General features: G+C 44.8%; 2 protein-coding genes across 3 annotated transcripts; one reads left to right on the forward strand and one right to left on the reverse strand.

Annotated features, from left to right (window-relative positions):
- Positions 1-283: 283 nt before the first annotated feature.
- LOC129825361 (sterile alpha motif domain-containing protein 15-like) lies at positions 284-3345 on the reverse strand. 2 transcript variants are annotated; one of them, XM_055885415.1, is made up of 4 exons: positions 3114-3345; positions 1655-1761; positions 1354-1452; positions 284-492 (listed from the first exon to the last, which is right to left on the reverse strand). In XM_055885415.1, exons 2-4 carry the CDS (start codon positions 1724-1726, stop codon positions 322-324), a joined length of 342 nt encoding a protein of 113 aa, XP_055741390.1. In that variant the 5' UTR covers positions 1727-1761; positions 3114-3345; the 3' UTR covers positions 284-321. The 2 variants fall into 2 exon arrangements, with proteins under 2 accessions (XP_055741390.1, XP_055741389.1); XM_055885414.1 differs by lacking the exon at positions 3114-3345 and adding an exon at positions 2014-2150.
- On the forward strand, positions 2287-22121 carry LOC129825360 (methylmalonate-semialdehyde dehydrogenase [acylating], mitochondrial-like). The gene is made up of 12 exons (XM_055885413.1): positions 2287-2566; positions 12893-12934; positions 13097-13171; positions 16252-16413; positions 16497-16575; positions 17086-17388; positions 17740-17861; positions 18481-18670; positions 18866-19047; positions 20646-20825; positions 21145-21243; positions 21406-22121. The coding sequence occupies exons 1-12, from the start codon at positions 2528-2530 to the stop codon at positions 21505-21507; spliced, it is 1575 nt and encodes a 524-aa protein (XP_055741388.1). The 5' UTR covers positions 2287-2527; the 3' UTR covers positions 21508-22121.

Here is a 22121-nt window from a genome sequence, read left to right on the forward strand (position 1 = left end):
TGTCAGGAGGTCTAGACCCTTTGGCACGGCAGGTAGTGCACTAACTACAGGGTCATAGTTCTAAGCCCTTCACTTCACCAGCTGTTACCCCACAATCACATTACTACAAATGAAATCATCTGAAAAACTAAATGCACACCCCAGAACACCAATTTAATCACAAAGTGCCTTACAAAACGCTGTCTTGAAATAGTGTCTCAACATCTGTAATTGAATGGAACATTATTGTCTCATCATTCACAACTAACGTCATCTTACAAACAACACACTGACAGACAGCTCATTCATTCATGTTTCTTTTATCAGAAGGACAGATTCCATTCACTGTTTCCTGTCGAGGAACTGTGTGTAGGTGAAGGAATCGGCCCAGTCCCCTGTTCTGCTCTTCTTCTCCAGGAACAGGCCCATGCTGTCTCTGGGGGGGTCTGCGATGCTGCGGCTCCACAGCGGCTCTGATGTCCCCAGCAGCTCACGCACATGTGCAGAGATGGCCTACAGGGGGGTATAACACAGGGAGGAGGAGCTGAGTCAAACCATAGGCTACTAAAATATAAGTGTCACGTTCAGTAGGGTACGTTGTAGAACGTTTAGATAGAAATGTATTGCATTTTAGAATAGACATGCCCCTCTGAAATGTATACACTCTTAGAAAAAAAGGTGCTATCTAGAACCTAAAAGGGTTCTTCGTCTATCCCCATAGGAAAACCCGTTGAACAACCCTTTTTGGTTCCAGGTTCCACCCTTTCCACAGAGGGTTCTACCTGGAATCCAAAAGAGTTCTCCTGTGGGGACTGCCGAAGAACTCGTTTGGAATCTAAGAGTGTAGAGTGAGGAAGAAATGGCAGCTTTATTCATATTATTTCTATCTGCAATAATCAGTTCGTTGCACACTCCTGATTACAGGGGTGTTCAGGGCTGATGACCCTAACTCCCACAAGCATTAATAATAGGCTATAAATGAGAGCATCACCATGCACATTATAAATATGAACCCTGGTCCAGTTTAGCTGCTATCACCTGGTGAGTTGGCCTCTGAAATATCAATTATTATCTGTGCTGCATCTGATTTTATGCATTTGGCTGTGCATGATATAGCATGTTGTGCAGCCCATCATTAAAAATTAGCCTACAACTGAGATGGGAAGATTGTCCAATTCTTTCTTATTTGGGTTGGAACAATCCTGCACACATTCATGTTGGCGCTTCCAGTAAGTTTTAGTGCAGAGATTACTGGAGTCTAGCCTATTTCTACTTTCCATTCAGACTTTTTCATTCAAAAATAACTCTATCGAAATTAAAAGTAAGTCAAATAAAAGCTTAGAATTTTAAAGCTTTGTAGGACCATCTCCTTACCTTCATATCCTCAAAGTCTGTGATTCCTAATCTTGGCAGATAGCAGCAATTTACATAAATCAGCTTTTTACCTGTGATGAGGTTCTCAGTGAAACAGGCCTGGGGGGATAAAGACAGAGCTGTTGAATAAGTGTCTCTCTATCACCAAAGTAGCCTATGCCTAGACTGCTTCTGTCTAAGCCACATTATTATAAAGTTACTCTGATGTTAGGCTAGCTAAAATAAAACTGGAAAGTTACTTGTCATTGTGAAGAAATTAGTAACTAAGTCACTTAATTGTTAACTTAATATGTTTACTCACTGTATAATGTGGATATCCTAAGGATCTTATCCATTTTTCCACGTCCTGGCAACTCCAGTGAAGGAAGGCCATCTTGCCTGTGTTTCTGTTACCATAGAAACTGCCACCTGTCGGGAAAGGTGCTAATGTATCTATCTCATAAATATAACATTTTAGGTAAGCACTGAAATACTTTCAAATGTATCCTGATGTAACTTATTTATAGCAGTAAAACTCAGACCAAGGTCAATATAAAAAGTGTCTGTCACATTATAAATAGTGGAATCCGAAATAAGTAAAAGTAATTTCAAGTGACTAATTGAATATGCTCTATTCTATTTATATTCTACGATATTCAATAATATTCTAATGTATTCTACCATGTTTGAAAGAAGACACTTGTTCTCACGTCTTCGTTCGATAATGAAAAAAATGGTGTAAATTAGAATGATGGACTCGACTTGGGATCAATGAAACACATGTAACAGAGCACTCATTTTCGTGTCAGCGTCGACTGGTCGCAATCATTAAAGGCCAGCCAATGCGCTTCATACATTTGGGGGAGTTTTTTCTTTTTCGCCTACTGATTGGTTCTTTCCCATGCTATTGTCCCGCCCAGATTGGGTCCTATTCACGGGAATCATGCATGCCAATTTCACAGACTGTTAAAGCATCTGCTGCGCTTGTCAATGTGGCCCAACCTCGCTGTCTCAGTGAAAGAGCAGATAAACATTTCAGCGTTTGCTCTTTCTACGTCCTCAGCCAGTTTGACGCCATGATGTGTGACTGTTAGTCGGCTAACCTTTTCTAGTGTCTAGAGGTATCTGTATTTTGGGTCTGACCAGCTGGGGAGTGCGTACTTTTGGGCTAAAAGCAATCACAGTTGCTTCAACCATGGCAGGGATACTAGCAAGGTCGTTATGGAGCAAAAAGGTAAACCACATACCTCGTGCAGCTTTTCTAAATGCATTGTTTGTTTGAAGCTTGAGTGGCTGACTAGCTATCTTGCTAGAATGGCACGTTAGCTAGCTCGCTAGTTGGTGCCACACTTTTCGATGTCGAAACATACACTTATAATTATTTCCCCCCTTGGCATTGCAACATATAGCTATTTTCTGTAGCATGCAATTGGGCAAGTTAACGTTAGCTCTCGAGTTCAACTAGCTAGCTACAATGCCACATAGTTAGCTTAGCTAGTCGTCTTGCAGAAAGTTAGGCTTTTGGATCTTAGCCAATGGAAACTAAACATTGAAAAGTGATCCTTATGTGTTCTATATCGTGGAGCTCTGCTCCTAGTGGTTTACCCCGCTGCATAGGCAGCGAATAGCCTGAGAAATTATGTACACACCTGCAGCCAATAATAACGGCCATCTTTAAATCGGACGACCCTGCTGACGTGAGTAACTACAGGCCCATTAGTATACTACCTGTGGTGTCAAAGGTTGTTGAAAAGTGTGTAGCAGAACAACTGATTGCCCACCTCAACAACAGCCCCTTCACATTACACTCCATGCAGTTTGGCTTCAGAGCGAAACACTCCACAGAAACGGCCAACTGCTTTCTACTGGAAAATGTGAAGTCCAAGATGGACAAAGGGGGCGTTGTTGGGGCTGTGTTTCTGGACCTAAGGAAGGCTTTTGATACTGTTAACCATGAGATTCTCATCACAAAATTGTCCAAGTTCAACTTTTCCCCCGATGCCTTGAGATGGATGAAATCATACCTTGAGGGCAGAACTCAGTGTGTCAGAGTGAGCAATGAGCTGTCGCCCACTCTTAGCTATGATGTGGGCGTGCCCCAAGGGTCAATACTGGGGCCCCTCCTGTTCAGCCTGTACATTAATGATCTGCCTTCTGTCTATACATTAATGATCTGCCTTCTGTCTGTACTGGGTCTGAAGTTCAAATGTATGCAGATGATACAGTGATATATGTGCATGCAAAGAGCAAACAACAAGCTGCACAAGAACTCACTACTGTAATGGTCCAGGTTACAAAGTGGCTCAGTGACTCATGTTTGCATCTCAATGTGAAAAAAAACTGTTTGCATGTTCTTCACAAAGAGGGCAACAGATGCTACTGAGCCAGATGTCTTCGTGTCAGGGGAGAAGCTCCAGGTGGTATCTGATTTTAAGTACCCTGGCATCATACTTGATTCCAACCTCTCTTTTAAAAATCATGTGAAAAAGGTAATTCAGATAACCAAATTCAACCTAGCTAATTTCCGATTTATACGAAATTGTTTGATTACAGAGGTAGCAAAACTGTACTTCAAATCTATGATACTCCCCCACTTAGCATACTGCTTGACTAGTTGGGCCCAAGCTTGCTGTACAACATTAAAACCTATTCAGTCTGTCTACAAACAGGCTCTCAAAGTGCTTGATAGGAAGCCAAATAGCCATCATCACTGTTACATCCTCAGAAAGCATGAGCTCCTGAGTTGGGAAAATCTTGTGCAATACACCGACGCATGTCTTGTATTCAAGATCCAAAATGGCCTGGCTCCCCCTCCACACAGTATTTTTGTTAAACAGAAAACCCAAACATATGGCAGCAGATCCACAAGGTCTGCCATGAGAGGTGACTGTATAGTTCCCTTAAGGAAAAGCACCTTTCTCTGTGAGAGCTTCCCATGTCTGGAATACACCGTCATCAGACACACATAACTGCACCACATATCACACTTTCACAAAATGCATGAAGACATGGCTAAAGGTCAATCAAATTTGTGAACATAATCCCTAGCTGTGTATTGCCGCTTTCTATGTTGTCTGTTGTCTGTAGCTTGTGAGGTGTGGAAACACTTTTTGCTTTAATGAATTTTGTCTTGCTGCTTTTTGTCCTATGTTGCTCTGTCTGTATGCTATGTCTTGCTTGTCCTATGTTTCTCTGCATGTGCACACTGCTCAATGATTGTCTATATTGTAATTGTTTTTAATAACCTGCCCAGGGACTGTGGTTGAAAATTAGCCGGCTGGCTTAAACCGGCACTTTTACTGAAACGTTGATTCATGTGCACTGTTCCTGTAAAATGTAAATAAATAAAAAACTCAATAGGAGCACAGGTGACCCAATCAGCCTCCCATTATCTTCAGCGACAGGACTGGACTGAAGACGCCTAGAGAGAAGACTCAGGACAAACCCGCTGTCAATTTCCTAGTCTCCACGTTGTCCTTCATGAGCATGCCTTTTCCACCCCAAAAGCTCTTTTAAGAGCTCAGTGTCGCTGCGCCACTATGGCGGCTACGGACCCACACGACTTATGTTTCGTGTGTTGGGTTTTGCAGCACGCTAGGGGCGGCCACACAGATCCCCGGACTGCCATAGCTGCACCCTCCTTTCTTTAAAGGAGAGAAAGAAAGGAGAGGAAACAGCAGTGGACATTTTTCAAGGGAGATCTCCCTCTGGAAGATGCTATGTCTGTGCTAGCCTCAGATTCTGAGGCATCATATGACGACGGTGTCTCCGGAGATGACGAGGACGTTGGGAAGTGTCTGGGTTTTTCTTCGGAAAAACCCTGTCTACTGACCAAAGCTGAAATGACCCCCCCCCCCCCCCCCCCTCCCCCCTCCCTATGGAGAGCGAGGGGGATTTCACATCCTTGGGCGAGGAAGAGACGGGCTCTAAATTTTCAGCAGCCATCTCCTATATAATGCCCTCTCTGCACTCTGACTTTACAGGGCTCATTGAGCGGGCCACGAGCCGTCTGGAGATTACACTGCCCCCCTCCATTCCCTCTGTTCTGGAAGTGGATATGATGGTGGGCGGCCCTTACTCTAGACAAAGACTGGTGGCTGTGCCTTCGGCACTGGCCATGCCCTCTCTCACTAAATATGTGTAGGGTGCATGGGAGTTGCCTTTAATGGCCAGAGCACTGGCGAAGGCGTACACCCCGTTCACCAAAGTGGACGGGAAATGGCCTCAGGAGATCCCTAGGCTCGAGGACGCCCTAGCCGCGTACCTCGCCCCAGGTTCGAGCTCCTGGCCGTCGTCCAGGAAACCCACACTACCTACGACTAAGGACCGACTCACAGCACAGCTGGTAGAGAAGTCATTCATTCTAGGTGTACAGGCAATAGCAGCAGCTAATAATGTTGCCCTCCTGGCAGCCTCTATCCTGTCTCACCACGGGTAGGACTGAGCTGTCGGGAGAGGAGATGGAGGAAGCGTTGAAGATTTCCGGTGCCATCCTCCATCTCACATAGGCGTTGGCTCTATGTGTGGGGAGGTCCATGGCCACTTCGGTGGTCGTGGAGCGACTCTTCTGACTGTCTTTGACGGCTATGAAGGAGACTGACAAAGTCTCCCTAATGAACACTCCCATCTCTGACAGTGGTCTCTTCGGAGCAGCCGTCAAAGATGCGACGGTGCGTTTCGGGAAGCTTGAGGAGGATAAAAAGCAGCTGTCTAGACACCTGCCATTAGCAGGAGGGTCTCGAGCAACTTCAAAGGAATCCCCTCGCTCCACCGTCTCCAGTAGTCCTGGGTCTACTGCCAGACAGGGAGCCCGTCGAGCGGCAGCACCTGGTGTAGTCAGAAGAGGCAGTCAGAAGAGACGATGAGTGGGAGAGGGCAGGAGAGCGCGCAGCACCTGGTGTAGTCAGAAGAGGCAGTCAGAAGAGACAATGACGGGACGAGTGGGAGAGGGCAGGAGAGCGCGCAGCACCTGGTGTAGTCAGAAGAGGCAGTCAGAAGAGACGATGACGGGACGAGTGGGAGAGGGCAGGAGAGCGCGCAGCACCTGGTGTAGTCAGAAGAGACGATGACGGGACGAGTGGGAGAGGGCAGGAGAGCGCGCAGCACTTCAGGTGATAACGCCCACTGTTCATCCCCCAACAGGGTTGGAGGAGCCAATGTGTCCTTTGTTAATAAAGAATGTGTTCCCTCTGACTTTGTCACAAGATAACCTATTTTCCATAACAAGAAGGAACCTGAGCGGTCTCAATTTATCTCTCTCTCTTCCTCTCACCACTGTGTGTAGCACAGCCCACTACAAGTACGTAGCTGAGCACACACAGGAGGATGTTGTGAGTGGGAATGACATGAGGGAAGCGAGACGGACACTCTTAATAAGCCGTCATGCTATACCTCATACAAAACCCTACACACTCTCAGGAGTGAGGTGGCTAGGGGTTTAAAGAACAGTCTGCGGACACAGCCCCATGTTGGGCCGATGACGCAATCACTGTTGGGAGACGGCACATTAACTCAGGCAGGCGTCCCAGTTAGTGTAGCTCAGACCCATCCTGCGTTCACAGAGGGCTGGAACCACAAGGTTACGAGTATAACCAAAGGGTCGGCGTCCCCGTTTCTCACAGAATGCGTCAATATTTCCTCCCCCTTTCGTGCGGGGCCCACCCTGGGCTGTCCCACTACTTCAGTGTCGAGGGACAGCGACGGCTTGGGCCATAGAGGAATACAGGTCCTTCCTACGGCTTCGTGCTCTCCCGCTCTCAGAGCATTACTCGGAGTGGCAGCGAAGCCAGGAGGAGAGGGTGCAGCTAAGTCGTGTGCTGGAGAAGGGTTATGCCATCTAATTCCACCGAACTCCTCCCCCGTTTTCTGGCGTGGTGGAGACGGTGATGGAGACGCCAGAGAAAGTAGCCGCTCTTGTGAAAGAGATTACAGAACTTTTGGCGAAGGAGGCGGTCACCGTAGTTCCCCAAGAGAAAAGGAACAGCGGGCTATACTCACCCTACTTCCTAGTGCCAAAGAAGATGGGGGGAATGAGGCCAATATTGGATTTACGCACTCTCAATGAGAGCGTAGCCAAATGGCCCTTTTGAATGCTTGCGACAACGTCTGCTCTAATGTATCCACAACAAAGACTTTTGTATAAGCATAGACCTAAAGGATGCATACTTTCATGTGCCGGTGCATCCGCGTCACAGGAAGTTTCTGCGTTTCGCCTTCCAAGGGGTGGCGTACGATAATGCCGTTCGGGTACGCCCTGGCACCTCGCAACTTTTCCAAATGCGCGGAGGCAGCATTGGAACCATTGCTTCGTCAAGGGCTAAGGCTACTAGCCTACCTAGACGACCTACTGGTTCTTGCCCCGTCAGCAGAGCTGGCGATCATACACACGACACAGACAGTGATTCATCTCACACGTTTGGTGTTCGCTGTGAATTTGGAAAAGAGCACGCCTTGGCCCAGTCATCGGATTGTCTACCTGTGCTTATAGCTAGACACTGGCTATGAAGGCTCGAATGTCAGATCCTCGGCGGGCTGCCTTGTTGCTAGCCCTACGAAGGCTTTATCCGAATCACATGGTGACGGCGCATTCCGTCATGACACTCATGTCGTCTGCCCACTCCGTGGTTCATCTGGGACTTCTGCACATGCACAGAATACAGCAAGGGCTTGCCCAACTATGACTGGACCCAGTGAGGCACCGTCATCGTTTTTTTTTTTTTTTGGTAGTTCCCCTCTCGCTCAGAGCGGACCTGAACTGTTGGAGAGACCTGTGCGTCCTGACGCAAGGGGTCCCAATAGGCAGAGTGTCCTCCTACATGCCAGTGTTTTACAGACGCTTGTCTGACTGGATGGGAGGGACATGTCAGGCTCTGGCGGTAGGTGTGTGACCTCCCTCGGAACACCACATCAGCCTCCTGGAGTTGGAGACAGTTCTACTGGTTCTGACCCACTCTGTGTCTACCCTACGGGGTCAGGACGTGCTGCTCTGGTCGGACAACCAAACCACAGTAGCCTACATATATCGGCAAGGAGGAGTCAGGTCTCCTGCACTCCACCGGCTGGCGGAGGAATTGTGGCTGTGGGCTCACGAGCACCTTCGCTCGTTGACAGCAACACACATTCCAGGCTATCAGAACGTCGGTGCAGACCTCATGTCTCGAGGCGGTCCCCAAGACGACGAGTGGCAGCTGCACCTCGACATTGTTCTCCAAATATGGGAATGGTTTGGGGTGGACCTGTTCCGAGGTGGAGCTGTTCGCGTCACGTGTTAACGCGCAGTGTCCCCTATAGTTTTCCCTACGAGCCCAGGATGAACCGCCACTAGGGATAGACGCTTTTGCGCACCAGTGGCCAGATGTTCTCCTGTATGCATTGCCACCGCTGTCCTGTGTTCTCCCATTGATAGCCCGGGTGAGAACAGGAGGGCTGTCTATCATATTGATAGCCCCCGATCGCCCAGGGACTCCGTGGTATGCGGAGATGACTCAAATGTTGATTGTGCCATCATGGCCAATTCCACATCAAGAGGACGCGATGTCTCAGGTGGCAGGCATGATAAAGCAATTGCCTCTAATCGGCCAGCCACTGGGGGTTTGGCTCCTGAGAGGGACAGGCTAGAGCGCCGTGGGTTATCTGATTCAGTAATCAGAACGATACAGGGCTCGCGTGCCAGTTCCACATACAGGACGTATGCCAGCAGATGGAACGTGTTTTCACAATGGTGTGCCAAAGAGAATGTGGACCCCGTGTGCTGTCAGGTTGAGAGCGAGCTCTCATTCCTACAGTTCATGTTTGACAAGCAGCGCTCACCCGCCACCATTAAGGTATTCGCGGCAGCGATTTCAGCATTTCATGAGGGGTTTGGCAGAGTCACCGTCTTCAGCCACCCTCTAGTGAAACGATTTCTACTGGGAACGCGGCGGCTTAGGCCAGCGGTTAGAGCCATGCTGCCCCAGTGGGATTTAACTTTGGTACTCAAGGCGCTCTGCGACATGCCGTTCGAGCCATTGAATCAAATCCCCCTCAAGATGTTGTCTCTGAAGATGTTCTCTCTTGACTACAGCCAAGCGTGTCAGTGATTTGTGTGCTCTTTCGATGAGACCCGACTGCCTTGCCATCAATGGCGACTTGAGCAGAGTGGTGTTATGTCCTAACCCGGCATTTATGTAGAAGGTTATTAAGAGCTCATATAAGTCACAGACCGTTGAGCTATGGGCTTTCTCCCTCCGCCCCCGCCTCCCCATGCGAAGCGGAGAGAGGAGAGGCTTCATTGCTTGTGCCCGGTGTGCGCCTTGGCGTGCTACGTGCAGCGCACGGCAATGATTAGGTCATCGCCTCAGCTGTTTGTGTGTCACGGTGCTAGTACAGTTGGTGGACCACTTTCAAAACAGCTGCGGTCTCATTGGCTTTGCGAAGGAATTGAGACGGCTTATGAGGCGGCAGAACGGCCACTGCCTCATGGCGTCAGAGCCCACTCCACTCGTGGAGTAGCGGCGCCTGCGGCCCTTTTCAGAGGAACAGGGGTAGAGGATATTTGTGCAGCGGCGTCTTGATTGTCATGTCTCCTTTTGTCCGATTCTACCTGTTTAGACTAGAGGTCGACCGATTATGATTTTTCAATACCGATACCAATTATTGGAGGACAAAAAAGCCGATACCGATTAATCGGCCGATCTTTATAAAAAAATTTTTTTTATATATATATATATCATACACACAATGAACACTTTTATTTTAACTTAATATAATACATAAATACGCACACAGCTCTGAAGTGACAATGATACTGAAGAGTCTGCTTAGGAGACAAATACTCTCAACTGTTTGAATAAAAATAGAGTTTAAGTTACCTGTGATGAATGTTGACAACAAAACCTTAATTTCTATATGCAGGAAATCCTATTTTAATAATTGGCATGGTAAGAATTGACAATCAAAGTGCGAGTCATAATTCCCATGACACCTAGCAAAATCTGAAAAGCGGTTCCTTCATTTATTGCATAGGATATTTTTAGATTCACTTAAAATAAGGTCTGTGTTTCCTGTAGGCTTACATCACCGTGCCAATTTTATAACTGTGTAGATATCCATAGGACAAGGTAACTCTGATCAATATTGGCTAAATATAAGCGAAGATAAAAAAAATTGTAGAGTGGATTTATGAAAATATGTTGACAAACGTTACCTTATCCTAGTGAGATTTACACGGGTATCAAAACGTCGAGGCGGTTTAAGCCTGCACGAAACACAGACCTTATTTGAAGTAGATCAAGACATTCTCTATGGAAGACATGAACGGTAAAATAACGAAGGAACCCCTTTCAAATTCAGCCGCAAGTTATTACAGGAATTATAACACGTCGACTATTTCTCTCTAAACTATATACCTTTGACTAATCCAGAAACTATCACCTCGAAAACAAAACGTTTATTCCGTTCTGTATTTTATCTAACGGGTGGCAGAATTACGTAAAATTCTGGCAAATTAGTTCGCAAAGAGCCAGGCGGCCCAAACTGTTGCATATACCCTGACTCTGCATGTAATGAACGCAAGAGAAATGACACAATTTCACCTGGTTAATATTGCCTGCTAACCTGGATTTCTATTAGCTAAATATGCAGGTTTAAAAATATATACTTGTGTATTGATTTTAAGAAAAGCATTGATGTTTATGGTTAAGTACACATTGGAGCAATGACAGTCATTGATTGATTGTTTTTTATAAGATAAGTTTAATGCTAGCTAGCAACTTACCTTAGCTTACTGCATTCGCCAACAGGCAGGCTCCTCGTGGAGTGCAATGTAATCAGGTGTTAGAGCATTGGACTAGTTAACTGTAATGTTGCAAGATTGGATCCCCCGAGCTGACAAGGTTAAAAATCTGTCGTTCTGCCTCGTTCCTAGGCCGTCATTGAAAGTAAGAATGTGTTGTTAACTGACTTGCCCAGTTAAATAAAGATTTCCGGGGAAAAAAATAACGATTTCCGATTGTTATGAAAACTTGAAATCGGCCCCGATTAATCGGCCATTCCGATTAATCGGTCGACCTCTAGTTTAGACATGTCGTCTAACTCTCCAGCTCGTTCTGTACTCAGTCTGGCTGAAGGGAGAATTTGAGTTAAGAAAAGATGGAGGACTATTGGGCAGGGTTCCCATTAGGTCCGCTCTCTTAGTTGTCAGAGAGTAAGACACGTGCCACATGACCTTTGTTTGACACTGTCAGTACAGCAGAGAATGTCTAGACTGCCCACCAGTGTATCACTGTATAGGGGCGGAGTGATGAGGGAAATAGTGCTGTAACTGGTGTTACTTTACTATTAGACCGGTCACTGGAATTGATGGAACATTGAGGTGTCATGTATCTGCTGAGGCAGAGTAGTTGGCCCATATTCTATTATCTGCCCACGAATCATTGGCTTTGCCTATAGATTGAGTGTGGCGGGTTACACTGAGGAATCGGTGAGTAGGTCTTCTAAATCGGTTCAGTCTGTACTCAGCTTTGCTGATGAGAAGGCTAGAATTAAGACAAAAAAGGCAGGATCAATGGACATGGTTTCCATCAGGTCCGCTTTCTCCTATTAGAATGACTACATGACATTCCTCCTGGCTGGGGTGGCACAGTAGAGTCATGTTTTTATGTCCTGCCCACAAGTCTATGACTGTGTTTGGGCGGATGGATTAGGGATATAGTTCCTGTAACAGGTGTTACAGTACTATTTGACCAATTTTGAATGCCGACAAAGTTTTGAGTTCATCTATCTGCTTTTACAGATTTCTATGGCTTTATTCTGCTTTATCTGTCCACTAGTCATTTTTTTTATTTTTTTTATTTCACCTTTATTTAACCAGGTAGGCTAGTTGAGAACAAGTTCTCATTTGCAACTGCGACCTGGCCAAGATAAAGCATAGCAGTGTGAACAGACAACAACACAGAGTTACACATGGAGTAAACAATAAACAAGTCAATAACATGGTAGAAAAAAAAAAGAGAATCTATATACAATGTGTGCAAAAGGCATGAGGTAGGCAATAAATCGAGTAATTACAATTTAGCAGTGGCGGTGCCTCTGAACTGAGTAGTGCAGATTAGACCGAGGACGCAGTACATTGTGACACAATCTGTTTTCACAGTGTGTTACAGTGTTGCGGGATTTGGTCGCAGCCATTACTGGACCAGACCTTTTCATAAAGTTTGGGAAGTGTTCGGTTCGGCAGGGAATATATTTTGGAGCGTTGCGCTCCACCTTAAACCACTAGGAGTCCTATGGGGCGGAGCTCCACGATATAGAACGATAGTTACCGGAGTAAGGCCCTGCCGACCCCCAGTCTCGCTGAAGATCATTTTTCAGGAGGCTGATTGAGGGGAAGCGTCCCCTTATATAGGGACACCTATACTCCTATTGGCTGCAGATGTGTGCATAATTTTTTCTCTCTGGCTATTTGCTGCCTAGGCAGTGTGGAAAACTACTAGGAGCAGAGCTCCCCTATGGGGCTCCGCTCCACTCATACTGTAAAACTGGAGTTACAACTCCGATAACTATCGTTTTCTCTCTTTTACAGGCACCCCTTCAGATGGGTCGCATGTGTTATTCATCATCCGTGGTGAGTTAACATCATGCAATCATAACTACATTTATGAGTGTTTGTAACTACAGAAGACTTGTATATTAGAATACATGCTCATACAATCTAGACATGTGCAGATATGATGATTTGATATGGTGGATGACCGCATTGTCCCCCTGTGCTTTTGCAACCTTGCAGCCCACCACCAAGTTGTTCATTGACGGCAAGTTTGTTGAGTCAAACACCTCAGAATGGCTGGACATTCACAACCCTGTAAGTATTTCTGCATTAACACAAACACATCGCAACGGGAGTTCATGCAAACACTAAAAAGCAATGTGTAAACCGGTCGGGAGCTGGAGATGAAGAACTCTTTAGGGTGTCATTTAATATGTATGATTTGGAAAGTGAAGAAATGGGAGCCTATTCTTCGTAGCCAGTTCAATTGAACCTTGACATGTTTATGCACTCGCATTCACTAACTCAGGCCTGGGGGGCCTGTCTGCATCTACTTCATGTAAACTTGTCATTGTCTTGCTCCAGGAAGTATTCACACCCTCTTTACTTTTTCCACATTTTGTGTTACAAAGTGGAATTAAAATTGATTTAATTGTTGTCAATGATCTATGCAAAATAGTCTCAAAAAGTAAGGGACAAATTCAAACATTTGTCAAAAAAATAAATACAACACTAATCTTGATTAGATAAGTATTCAGCCCATGAATCAATACGTTACAATCACATTTGGCAGCAACTATAGCAGTGAGTCTTTCTGGGTAAGTCTCTAAAAGCTTTCCACACCTGGATTGTGCAGATTTTGCCCAATATTCTTACAATTTTTTTTTAAAGCTCTGGCAAATTGGTGGTTGATCATTGCTAGCAGATTTAAGACAACTGTAACTGGCCACTCAGGAACATTCACTGTCTTCTTTTTCCACAACTCCAGTGTAGAATTGGCCTTGTATTTTTGGACAGTGGTTCCCAAATTTTTTATAGTCCCATACCCCTTCAAACATTCAAGCTCCAGCTGCATACCCCCTCTAGCACCAGGGTCAGCGCACTCTCAAATGTTGTTTTTTGCTATCATTGTAAGCCTGCCCCACACCAACACTATACATTTATTAAACATAAGAATGAGTGTGAGTTTTTGTCACAACCCAGCTCGTGGGAAGTGACAAAGAAGGACCAGGGCACAAATGATAATAATCAATAATTTTGCTTTTTATTTAACTATCTTACATACAGTTGAAGTCGGAAGTTTACATACACTTAGGTTGAAGTCATTAAAAACTCGTTTTCAACCACTCCACAAATTTCTTGTAAACAAACTATAGTTTTGGCAAGTCGGTTAGGACATCTAACATCTATCTATTTCACCAGCCTCGTTGGCGGGTGGTCAGGGATCCACATTGCAAGCATTTCACTCGCAATTGTGAATAAAAATAGTCAAGTGTGATCACATTTCTAGTAAAATAAATGCTGCAGTAGCTGTTCAAAGAATTGATGCTGTTTTTGTTTCATAGCTATTAATCGCAGTCAAAGCACTAGGAATGAATAATGCTTCCCGTGCGGAGGTGAAGAGCTTAGTGAAAGATTCATTATTAGAAGCGCTGCGCGCAGGCGTAAAAGTTGGTCTAATTTACTTGAAACTAAAGTCTACTGGAATGAGACTTTGTCCCTGTGTTTCTTGGCTATTTACATTTTGTTCACAAGCTAGGTTGTTTTTCTATTTGAGTTTCAACTGCTAGGGAAGAGAAGACAATGGTTCTAGTCAGACTCAATCTCACATGCACAAACATGACTCTAGTCGTGCTATTACAGTCACCTCCGCCCTTAAAGGGGCAGGTGAACGTTTTTGTATCTGATACTGTAATTTGGTTAAAAGACTCAGGTCACAAAAAATGTATCTAAACAATATACCACATTAGTTAGTTACTTACTAGTAATGCATGTATTGTTTTAGAAACATTACAAAGCATGTTCATCGTTGTAAAAAAAAAAATTCTGCCTGGTAAAAATGTGTGCCTGGTAGATTTTTACATCTACCCGCCACAGTGGCTGGTGAACAAAAAAGTAAATTTTATGACCTGTCTGTCACTGTTTTAAAGTCACAATTGGCCTCATGGTGAAATCCTTGAGCGGTTTCTTTCCTCTTCGGCAACTGAGTTAGGAAGGACACCTGTATCTTTGTAGTGACTGGGTTTATTGATACGCCATCCAAAGTGCAATTAATAACTTCACCATGCTCAAAGGGATATTCAATGTTAGCTTATTTTACCAATAGTTGCCCTTCTTTGCGAGGCATTAGAAACCCTCCCTGGTCTTTGGTTGAATCTGTACTTGAAATTCACTGCTTGACTGAGGGACCTTACAATGTATGTGTGGGATACAGAGATGAGGTAGCCATTAAAAAATTGTTACACTATTATTGCACACAGTGAGTCCATGCAACTTGTGACTTGTTAAGCATATTTTTACTCCTGAACTTATTTAAGCTTGCCATAACAAAGGGGTTGAATACTTATTGACTCAAGACAATCCAGCTTTTAATTTAAAGTTTGTCAACATTTCCAACCAAATTCACATAGAAATGTTAGTTATAAATCTGTCATTCTCATTGAAAGCAAGTCTAAGAAGCGGTAGATCTGTTCTATGTGCGCTATTTCTATGCTTCCCGCTAAGATTCATTTTTGCGTCTTTTACTTTCGGTTTTGTACACCAGTTTCAAACAACTGAAAATACAATATTTTTGGTTACCGAAATATATTTTCCATAAAAAGGCAAGTGGCTAAAAAAAGCCAAGGCAATAGCATGGTGGTAGAGCATGGCATAAAAGGCAAATTCTCCTGAGTCTAAACATTATATAGTCATTCTGAATTACGTATACATGCATCATTACAGATTTTGGTTGTTTTATAAACCTGATAACTTTCAATTGAACAGTGAGACATCTGATACTTTGGGTACAGAGTGAAAATTCAGCAGTTTAGTAAGTTCAAGATTAGATTGTCAGTTCCTGAGTCATATAGATTGAAAAAACTTGTATACATTTTACTTCAGACCGTTTTTAATTTGTGGAGGCAATTAAGCAAGCAAATCATATGATTATAACCAAACATTTGAGGATGTGGTGGTTGCCGATCTTGTTCGTCATCAGGCTTGCCCTGACAAATAGAACATTTTGAAATGCTATCGGACTCTATTCTACATGTCATGACACTTATCCCTATACACAGTTCATTTTTATCTCAAGTTTCTTAAAAGTTACACCTTTCTGGACAGGCCCCAGATGTAGTTGGTCTCTGTTCATAATGACCTGGTCATCTCTTGTCCCTCTTCTCTCCCTACTTCAGGCTACTAATGAGGTGGTGAGTCGTGTGCCCAAAGCCACCCACACGGAGATGCTGGCTGCAGTAGACTCCTGCTCCAGGGCTTATGCCTCCTGGTCCGAGACTTCCATCCTCACCCGCCAGCAGATCTTCCTCCGATACCAGCAGCTCATCAAGGAAAACATTGTAAGGAAAGCCCCTGGTCTGAAATCGGGCCTGCATACATGTTTCTTAACAATAACCAGGTCCTAAAACATTAATGTTTACAGAAAGAGCTGGCCAGGCTGATCACTCTGGAGCAAGGCAAGACTCTAGCCGACGCGGAGGGAGACGTCTTCAGAGGATTGCGTGAGTAGACAGTCCCCTTAAGTAGGCATGGGAAACGGGAGAAAATGTTTAATTGAAACGGGGAGATGGCTACCACAAGAACTTGTCCAATAAATGCTTATTTTAGTCTTCTCTAGTCTGTATCAGAGTCTCTGTATCTGATCTCTGCCTCGGAGTCTCTGTATCTCTGTTCTCTGTCTCGGAGTCTCTGTATCGGAGTCTCTGTATCTTTGATCTCTGTATCGGAGTCTCTGCATCTCTGTATCGGAGTCTCTGTATCTCTGATCTCTGTATCTCTGATCTCTGTATCGGAGTCTCTGTATCTCTGATCTCTGTATCGGAGTCTCTGTATCGGAGTCTCTGTATCGGAGTCTCTTGATCTCTGATCTCTTGATCTCCTTTAGCAACACACGTATTTGACCCTCTGCCTACCCTCTTTCACCCCTACTCTGATCTCTACCTCCACATGTACTGTTTGACCTTCAGCTCCCTGGCTTTTCTCACATGTCTCTGCTCCTCTCTGCCCCCTAGAGGTGGCAGAGCACGCCTGCAGCATCACCTCCCTGATGCTGGGGGAGACCCTGCCCTCCATCACCAAAGACATGGATACCTACACCTACCGCCTGCCCATCGGGGTGTGTGCCGGCATCGCCCCCTTCAACTTTCCTGCCATGATTCCTCTGTGGATGTTCCCCATGGGTATGGTGTGTGGCAACACCTACCTGATGAAGCCCTCCGAGCGCGTCCCAGGGTGCACCATGCTGCTGGCCAAGCTGCTGCAGGATGCAGGGTTGCCTGACGGGACCCTGAACATCATCCATGGACAGCACGCTGGTGAGACGGGGTTGTGTGTGTGCTTAGTCTTTATAAAACATGCTATTGAAGTGTGTGTCCTGTTTCCCAGGATGCAATGAAGCAGGCTATGCTGATCATGTGTGTTAGTGCTGCATCTACAAGACCATTCAGATTACTGATATACCTCAAGCATTATGTTAAACGTTTTGCATAATGTGTGTAGGTAATGTATTTAAGTGCTTTAGGGGAAAGGAGTCCATATAAGAAAGGTTGTTTGTTTCATTTCCAAGGTGATTACACCATGCCATCTTGTACCCTTACAGTGCCATGTAATGATGATGGGATGATGCTGATGAGGGAAATTAGATGACCTTTGACCTCTTTCCGTAGCTGTGAACTTCATTTGTGACCACCCAGCCATCAAGGCCATCAGCTTTGTGGGCTCCAACCAGGCAGGAGAGTACATCTACGAGAGAGGATCCAAGAACGGCAAGAGAGTGCAGTCCAACATGGTAAATATGATGACCAGCAACCGTTCTATGAATGGGGTCAATTGGGGATTAAATCATTGAAGAATCCCTTACGCATTTAAGAAACATGTCTGCCTTAAAAGTGCAAAATGCTGAAATCGCTCCACCATTTCCCGGTTGAAAAAAATGGAATAATTCACATATTTTGTTTGTGACAGAACAAGTTTGTAGACAATCATTGTACCATCTAAACCACTGTGAAATATATTTTCAATAACCAAAAATATTGTATTTTCAATTGTTTGTAGTGTTCAAAACCAAAAGACGCAAATAACGAAACTTCAGAATGCAAAACATAGAAATAGCGCACATAGAAGATTTACCACTAAACCTGCTTTCAATTAGAATGACAGATCTATAACTCGCTTTTCTATGTGAATTTGGTCGGGTCGGCCAAAAATTTACATAGCAGCTTTTAAATAGTTTACTGTGGCCTTAACCATACTGCAAGATGAATAGTTTTATCAAGACTGAGACAATAGATGGCTGTCGATCCTTGAGTTTTTCTTGAGATACTTATTGCATAGGTCTACTGTATGTCTTTGCACGTTCCTAAAATGTATTGCAGTAAATGTAACAACCCATGTGTTCTGGCTTGTAGGGAGCTAAGAACCACGGTGTGGTGATGCCTGACGCCAACAAGGAGACCACTCTGAACCAGCTGGTGGGCGCGGCCTTCGGCGCAGCAGGACAGCGTTGTATGGCTCTCTCAACTGCCATTCTGGTAGGCGAAGCTCGTGATTGGCTCCCAGAGCTGGTGGAGCGCTCCAAAGCCCTGCGTGTCAATGCAGGTACCTCACCCTTTTACCTAAAAGATTCACTAACCCCGGTGTGAATTTAAGACTTGCTAGTGTTTTCCCCCATTTGAAACAGTACATCCACTAGCTCCAGTCCACATACCGTATCATGCAACATTGCTCAGAATTGGAATGTCCATCATATGAATTCTAATTCCATGTTTTCTTCCTTTGTGTGGGTGTATCTAGGTGACCAGCCAGGTGCTGACGTGGGTCCACTGATCTCCCCTGAGGCCAGGGCCCGTGTTGAGATGTTGATCCAGAGTGGCGTGGACGAGGGAGCTACGTTATTGCTGGATGGACGCAATGTCCACGTCAAAGGATACGAGAATGGAAACTTCGTAGGACCCACTATCATCGGCAACGTAACGGTAAGGGGGGCGGGGTCTATGAATTTTGGTCAGCTGAGTGATTGACTTTCAGTAGCTGAGCTAAAGCCAAGGTTTCCTCATCTACAAGTAATCCGGCTACATTATTACATTACATCATGTAACTTTTAGTGAACCACCGCACCTCTATACTTAAGCAATAGGGGTGTGATATATGGCCAATATAGCACGGCTAAGTGCTGTTCTCATCCAAGGCACAACGCGGAGTGCCTGGATACAGCCCTTAGCAGTGGTATATTAGCTATATACCACAAACCCCCGAGGTGCCTTATTGCTATTATAAACTGGTTACCATCGTAATTAGAACAGAAAAAATGTATGTTTTGTCATACCCGTGGTACACGGTCTTATATGCCACAGCTTTCAGCCAATCAGCATTGGAAGGCTAAAACCACCAAGTTTATGTTTGGGTTTACATCACTGGAGTATCTCACAACAACGCTGAACCTTGGTACAGTGGGAATGACACTTTCACATAAAGGAGATTAACGTTCAAACTTCTGACATGCCTGTAGTAGCTCTAACTCACTGTTATAGTAGATAAGAGTATTTAACCCTTATCCTGCAGTACTAGCTAACCAAGGCCCCTCTTGTGGGCAGAGGTTGGAACCAAATTATTTATTTTGCAACTGTTCTGTTCCGAGCAGAATCCCTATTTTATTTTGTTCCGAACAGCATAATAAAGTTCTGAACCGGTTCGAACCCCAGAAAAGTAATAGTTAATTTAAGTGTATATATTATTTTTTTTAATCTGGTGAAATCCACTAATTAGCAGATATAGATCAGCTTACTATGGAACCGGTAAGCTCGTTTGTTTGATGGACAGATAAGTGCAGGCGTGAAATGCGACTGAAATTTTACCGGTAGGGAGAGCGAGAGGGGTGGACATGGAGGGGGCATGCTTGAAGCGCTGGGCATCATGTCATGAATTGGAAAGTGTTTAGGCTATTACTAGCACTGAAATATATTTATATTACACTAGACATTAGGAATATGTTTGGAACAATAAATAACATTATTAACCGGTTCTCAAGATTTGAAAATAATGGTTCTGTTCTGGAATACTAGAGATCCATTTCCTTTCCTCAATGTTCTTCTTGTTTTTGGTTCAGTTCCCTGAAACAGTTCCAACCCCTGCTTGTAGGTTAATGTCTGGCTGGAGTTAAGAGGCCTGACTTGACCAGCGACGTCTGCCTGCAATATGGAGATCTTGGCTGATAAACAATTAGTCACATTGATGGTTGTGTTATCTTCCCTCCATATAGACAAGATAACACAGTGCCTTTGTCAACCTGACTGCAACTTTCCACTTTTTCTCACGTTCACTATCCTTGAGGTTTTCGGGTGTGAATCTTCAGCTCATACAGTTCTGTGTATCCCCTTCCACAAGTCATACCACTTCACTTATTATATTGGATCTTTCCTTTCAAAGCTGATTTGCCTTCAACTCATTTGGAAGGCCTGCAATAATAATACATGATAGTCCACCCAATCTCTATTCTTGACATAATATCCTGTAGAACACTGACAGGGAGCTTAATCTCCTGCTTTCCCACTCCTCCTCCCCCTCCCCTCCCCAGCCAGCGATGAAGTGCTACACGGAGGAGATCTTTGGGCCGGTGCTGGTGGTTCTGGAGGCTGACACTCTGGACGATGCCATCTCCCTGGTCAACAACAACCAGTATGGCAACGGAACCGCCATCTTCACTACCAACGGCGCTACCGCCCGCAAGTACACACACGAGGTGGATGTCGGACAGGTGAGCCATAGTTCAACGTTCAGAGAATTCCGGTAGGTGCTTAGGAAAGTAAGACCTGTGTGATTTGATGTCAAGCATTGCAAGTAGTTTCCCATTGATCATTGGATGACTTAATTTCCTGATAAATTGGTGATTCATAGCTTGTGGTTACTCAGTGGGGGTTTAATCTGCTTTTAATGGGATTTAAGATTCTGAGGGACAACCATCTATTGTTCACAGAACTATTTTGCAACAATGCACAAGGCTTTTTCATGGATCCTGTAATTTCTCTGTCGACATTTATCTCCTTGATTCATAATGTGATCTGTATGTCTGTCAGATTGGAGTGAACGTGCCCATCCCCGTCCCCCTGCCCATGTTCTCCTTTACCGGCTCCAGGGGTTCGTTCAGGGGGGACACCAACTTCTACGGAAAACAGGTTAGCTCAACACCGGAAATGACCAGCACAAGCCCACAATTTTTTCTCACCCACTGATTTTATCATACGATCATATTGATCCTACGTTTCTTTTTCAGACAACTATATATGAGGTGGAATTTTCTGTGGTTGACTGTCTCCTCTCCTGTGTTGCCGCTACAGGGCATTCAGTTCTACACTCAGATCAAGACGGTGACTTCACAGTGGAAGGCTGAGGACGCCACGACTAAGGCTGCAGCAGTTACCATGCCAACCATGCGCTAAACGGAATGTACGCTTGTAAATGTGGTGTTCTCTCCCTGGCACAACGTTCTACTGACTGACATTCACAAGGGGTTAGCAGCCAAGGGGTCTGGATAACTGATACGACTTTATTGCAGTCCTGGAATATGTTTTATACAGAGTGTACTATGTGAGCAAAGTTTATATATTGGAGATTGACCCTGTTAATGAAAGTAATGTTTCTTATAGGGTGGTGTCAGATTAGATCTGAAATGTACTGTTACTATAGCCTCAAACCCTTCTGTTTAAACATTAGACATATGCTGCTCCTGGGAGTTCCATGAGAACGATGGACTAGATGGAATGCAAAGGGTGAGAGAAGGCCTCTGTTGCCCATAGGCAAAGATCTAGGATCAGTACTCCCCTCGCATCCTAACTATAACCATTAGGAGGGGAACAGCGGTACACTGACTGTAGATAAGCATCTAGAAGTGGCTTCACCCCAGTCCCACAGCCATCATGGTCATTAGTGTCCCCAACCTGTGGAACAGAGACAGTGTCAAAGTGTCAGTATTTGTGAGTGCATTCGAAAAATCAAATTTGTAAAGTTAGTGAGTGGTGTTCCTGTTTTACATGGAATAAAGATATCCATTGAA

This window comes from Salvelinus fontinalis, chromosome 27 (assembly GCF_029448725.1).
Source record: "Salvelinus fontinalis isolate EN_2023a chromosome 27, ASM2944872v1, whole genome shotgun sequence".
NCBI classification, from domain to species: domain Eukaryota; kingdom Metazoa; phylum Chordata; class Actinopteri; order Salmoniformes; family Salmonidae; genus Salvelinus; species Salvelinus fontinalis.